The 5,777-nt window shown below is 34.5% G+C and overlaps 1 protein-coding gene and 1 pseudogene across 1 annotated transcript in view; both read right to left on the bottom strand.

The window, feature by feature from the left end:
• The window catches only part of COL14A1 (collagen type XIV alpha 1 chain), a 213,161-nt gene that overhangs the window by 193,299 nt on the left and 14,085 nt on the right, over positions 1 to 5,777 (bottom strand). Inside the window, exon 2 of the mRNA XM_023530986.1 lies at positions 1,047 to 1,172. Coding sequence (XP_023386754.1) covers positions 1,047 to 1,134 — 88 coding nt within the window. The 5' untranslated portion in view covers positions 1,135 to 1,172. The remainder of the gene's footprint in view (positions 1 to 1,046; positions 1,173 to 5,777) is intronic.
• On the bottom strand, positions 3,512 to 4,797 carry LOC105292566 (annotated as a pseudogene).

The following is a 5,777-nucleotide window of genomic DNA, read 5'->3' as shown; positions in this document are numbered from 1 at the left end:
ACCTTAAATTCCAAGCAATAGACGTTAACACTCCCAAAACAACTTTCCTTATCACATTTAGATTTCCTTGCTCAGCTGATGAATGACTATTTCGGCACCAAAATTTCTATTTCTGCAGGATTACCATGTTTATTTAGTAAAGTTGCTTTGAGCATTTACATATAATATGCACTTACTTTGGACTTTATTGGACTTTTTCAGTAAAGGGCCAGATAATAAATATTTTAGGTTTTGTAAGCTTTGTAGTCTCTGTCATGACTCTGTCATGACTACTCAGTTTTGCCGTTGTAGTCTGAAAGCAGCCATAGACTTATGTAAACAAATGAGCATGGCTGTGTCCCAATAAAACTTTATTTATAAAAACAAGCAGTGGGCCAGACTTGGCCCATAGGTGGTAGTTTGCCAACTCCTGACATACTTTATAAAAATGAGTAGAATTCAAATATAAAAGTGCAGATTCCAATAATACAATAGTAGATTTCAAAAACTAAGTATGATTAAAATGAAGCTAAAAATCATTAGAAACACTTAAAGTGGCATATCAGCAGCCTCTGTCAGACCTTTAGTCACCAGACTGTATGCTCAGTTTTTAGAGAAAGCAAAATTAAGGACCGGTATGAAGTAGTAGAAATATTTAAGAGACACTCAATTTAAGAGACACTCTATTTAAGAGATATGATTGGAATACACATATTCACACATTATAGCTCCTTATTAATAGAACTGATTTTGTAACATGAAAATTTGGCATTACTGATTAAATCTGCACAGAAGTAAGTTAAGAATGAGCTGTTTAACCAACTGCCATAAAATTACTATGCATAGTCACTGGTGAGATTGCAACCCTCATCAAAGTTATGACACATTTCTACAATGTAAACAGTTGGTAATAGGGAATATTGAGCAAAAGCAAACATATAACCCTGCCTTGAAACACAGTTGAACCAGTGAAGCACTATTAGGTAAATAAAATTAAAAAAACAATAATAAGAATAGGCATGGCTAGACTTCCAAACCCTAATGATAATCTTAAATTTTTCCATTACCTTGAGCCTGGACAATGATGCAAAAGTAAGCAATTGCCAAAAAAGTGGGAAGCAGCCAGTACTGCATCTCGCACTGAAAGATCTTCATTTTATTTCCTGCTTTTCACATGGGGTGCAGCAGCTGTCCTGGAAACAGAGATCACAGAAGTATTTTAAGAAGATTGGAAATAAGGTACATATCTGAAGTCATCTAGGACAGGCAAACAAGCCAACATGGATTAGTATTAGGAAGTAATTCATTCCCCTGGGGCATCATTTATTTCACTCCAAAAAAAATAAACTGATAAAGAAAGATGTTTGAAAAGATGCTGTAAATGGAGAGAATGATTTGAAATATTTGGGAAGGAAGTTCAGAAGGCATTTTGTGACTCTTGTAAGGCATAAATTATGCAGTGAATTTCCCAAATGGATAAGTTCCAAAAGTTTATCTCACATGAACATATAATCAGACAATCATAATTTCCTTGCCAGTAATGTGCTCCTCCAGTATTTTTCACACAAAGTTAAAAGTCCTGCTGTTGCCTTATATTGCCTACAAAGTAAAGATACATAGGATCTTTCTTCTAGTAATCAAAGAGAATTTGAAAAACCACTTTATGCTAATATTAAATCACTATTCAGCGTTCATTTTACTGGGCTAAATAATCCCTATACTTTTCTTACAACTTTTTTTCTCATATGTGTTTGTCTAAAACTTCCAAGTTTTTTCATTAGAATATCAATAAAAGAGTGATAAGAAAAAGAGAGAAATTAAAAAGGAGAGAAGTGGAGAAGGAAAGAAAGGAAGTAGGATGGAAGGGAAGGAAGGAGGGAAAGGAAAAAGAGTGAATGTTCGATATTAACTTAAAAGGGCAAGCTACAAATCGTTGACTGTAATTCTATTATAAGCCATTACAGAGTCTTTTCCTCAGAGATTAAGACATCTCAAAAGATTTTTTCTATCCGGGGTATTATTTTCATTCATATAGTCATCCATTCATCCATTCATTCATTCATTTATCCCCCAATATTCTTCCACAAAGGTTCTGAGGCATCATAAAGAAATATAATGTATAAGGTACAATTGCCAGATTTAACAAATAAAAACACAGGATTCCCAGTTAAATCGTAATTTCAGATAAATAGCAGTACTTTTTTTTAGTATGTCTCATGCAATATTTGGGATAAAATACTTAAAAAAATTATCATTGTTTATCTGAAATTAAAATTTAAGTCCTCGAAATCCTACAATAAGGAGAAATTTGTTGAGAAAATAATACAGTAGTGAGTAAAATTAGCAGAGAAATCTATCTGGTCCTGTTAGTAGACGTGACCATGAATTTGGCACAGAATTTATGAACCAGCAATTCAAGAAAGAAGGAAGCAAGCTAGGTATTTTCTTAATAATTCTTTTATTTTCCAATTACAGTTGGCACACAATATTATATTAGTTTTGGGTGTACAACATGGCAATTGGACATTTATAAATCTTACAAAGTGATTACCCCAATAAATCTAGTACCCATCTGACACCATACACAGTTATTACAATATTATTGACTATATTTCTTATGCTATAATTTACACCCCCATAACTATTTTGCAACTACCAATTTATACATCTTAATCCCTTCCCCTTCTTCATCTGATGGTGAAGAATAGAGTCAGTAATATTGTGATAAGTTTGCACAATAACAGATGATTATTTGTTGTTTTTTTTTAACTTTCATGTAATTATAATGGTTTCAGCCAAAGTCATAGTACTTTGTTAGAGATTTTAGTAACTTAAACTTAATAATGACACTAGTTCTGAGCTATTGGTTGTTTATGTTCTTGAACAACAACAAAGACAGCAAAAGATTCCTTCTCTCTAACTCCTAAGGAACAAATCAAACACAAACACACTGTTACATGCTAATGCTTTTTCAAAATGTTTTAAACTTAAAATGCCTAGAATTTTCACTATTATAGGTGTACGTCTTTAGTAGCAAAATAAAAATAAAAACAAATCAATTCAAGTTACCTACGTGTGAATTAAAAATGAATATGATTAGTTGCAGGATGCATAAAAATTGGATACTAATTCTTCTCAAGAAAAAAGAGTGGGATTACTATTCTAGGTGACATTTATCCCCAACTAGAATATGGATTTTAAACAATTATTACTGCAGTGGTATTTTAAGCCACATTAAATTCATCTAATATTTTTATACTATTACCACTTCAATAAATAACTTTAATAGATCCAGATAAAACCCCACTGTAGCTCTGGATTATATCTAGTAAACTGTAAACCACCTCTTAGTTTACAAAGCTTGGGAAGAGACCCTTATCCTTGCATGTTTTTTAAAACAATCCACATTGCTTATTTAATCCCAGGTAATACTTTTTAAATTGCTATCATGCTACTTCTCCCAGTCCTGGATGCAGTTCTTTTGAGGGAATGTACACTGACCCTTTCTTTGAAATAACATAACCATCTAGGGAGGCACATGTCAGCCAGGGTAAGGTTGGAGCCAGTGCTGGAAAATATTTTTCTAACAATCCTGTTTCCATCCTTTCGGTCTGGAGAGAGTAATGGGAATATTGGATGAAGTGGGTGTTGGGTCCTGTAAGAGTCCTATTACTCTTAGGTTCTGTGAATGGAATGGGTGGGAGCATTAGTACAGTCTTCAAGTCGTAACTATTGGTGCTAAAGCTCTAATGACGCCCTTCGATGAGCTTCCTAATGTTCCTGTCTGGCCTCTGCCAACCTTGGGGGCACATGGGACCTGGCTTTGCTAGTGACAGCCATACAGGGCCATTGGCTCATCACTGGGTGAGGAAGTGTCAAGGATACTGTAGATCTGAGTCAAGGCTAACCTCATGATTTCTTGCTTTTTTATGTAAAACTATAGTTATCCTGCTTTCCTGGTTTCTTCTAACTTCCTCAAGGCCTTTCATTGCTCTCAAGAGGATTCCTGGTGACTCTCATTTTGATCCAGTCCAGAGTCATACTTGCTGCTCATCTTTTCATCTACAGAATATTGAAAATATAAGCGGTGACGTCCCGTTGGGAACACTTTGTTTCGCAAAGGGCTTTTAGGCTTCCTTTCCAATGCAATAGTTAGAAAATGGTCACCAGCTCCTGAAATTCCAAAAATGATCTTCTGCATGTTTGACTCTAACAGAGTGATGGGTTCTGATGCCGATGCTGGGTGAAAAACACATCTACGTCATCGCTGGTGCAAGCAATAGCTTCTTGAACACTTTGCATAATGAATTCCTTGATGATCCTGTGAAAGGGCAGCTCACTGAAGAGGATGTTGACCATGACCACTTTAGCTGCACCCAGTCAGGCCTCAGAGCTACTTAAGCAGCACTGAAAAGCTGTCAAAACAGTGTGCCCCAGGGAGGGTCATAAAACTCACAGCACGAGGTCCACAAGATGGCACTGACTTGTAGACCACCACAGCTTCACTTGGGAAAGTTGCCCTTTGCTGCAGCTTGCTTTCCCAAAATTCTAGGAATATTGACAGAACATTCAAGTCTTTGGAGTTGAGAGTCAGGTCCCTACGAGAACAGACATAAGCAATGATGCATCTCAGGGATTCCAGGGTTCTGTTCATCTTGGGTCTGCTGGTGCAAGAGTGTTCTCCTGCCTGAATTCTTGCAGTTCTGGACCGAATCTGTGCAACTCATTGATGCACTGGATTACCAAAGAATTCCTTTAACATCTGCAAATCAGTATTTCTCAGAGTCTAAAGATCACTTGGTGAACCCTCCTCCCAGGCTCACTTATTTTTGTTGTCTCCATATAATATCGTTTTTATATAATGTTGACTGTGTATAGATAATTTTTGCACTATATTAATAATCAAAATTAACTAATAGCTTTCTTCAAAGGTTTTGGTGTCAAGATTGTTCTAGCTTCAAAAATACGTTAGAAAGCTTTCCATATTTTCATTGTTTATGTAATAGTTTAAATAGCATGAGAATGACCTGTTCTAAGAAGGCCTATGAGTAATTGGAGCGAGGAAAACATGGGCATATTTCCCCTTTTTTACAATTATACTGAGATATAATCGACATATAACAAACTGCACATACTTAAAGTGTACGGTAAATTCTGAATATGTATACAGTATGACATATTTCCCTTTTTAAAGCTAATCCGGCACAACTTATTAAAATTTTTTCTTGTTTATACACTTAATTATGTTTTCTACTTCTTGGTTCTAGCTTGGATATTTTCCCATAAAGTTATTTTTTATCTTAATTTTCAAATTTATTAGCAGAGTTACATGATTTCTCAACTTAGAATATTTCTTTTCTGATTCTAGCTTCATTATTACTATTAAATTGATGTTTCTGACTTCTCTTTTCTCTCCAGAATAGATAAGCTATATATTTGTCCAGAATGCATTTTTTTGAGGATAAGTTTTTTTTTTACTTGCCAATATTATTTTTTTATTCCTGATTTATTTCTGCACTTATCACTAATAATTGCTTTCTTTTTCTTTTCTGCTATTTTTTTTTAGTTGCTCTTTTTGATATTTTTTTGTTGAATCTTGAATTAATGTGGCATTATTCTTTATTTGACGCTATTAATTTTCTTCAGAATATGCTTTGGCAGCATCATGCAAGCATTAATTTACTTCTTAACCCAAGAATTATTTCAGTGAGTGTAGCAAAGCATAATTCTATGAACCTTCAAAGCAATATGACTCATGCACTTAAACTTCTGATATTCTGGTTTTATTCTAGAGTAAT

Source organism: Pteropus vampyrus, unplaced genomic scaffold (genome assembly GCF_000151845.1).
Source record: "Pteropus vampyrus isolate Shadow unplaced genomic scaffold, Pvam_2.0 Scaffold59, whole genome shotgun sequence".
Classification (NCBI taxonomy): Eukaryota; Metazoa; Chordata; class Mammalia; order Chiroptera; family Pteropodidae; genus Pteropus; species Pteropus vampyrus.
The sequence above is the reverse complement of the archived record's forward strand: the minus strand, read 5'-3'. Positions and strand labels throughout refer to the sequence as shown.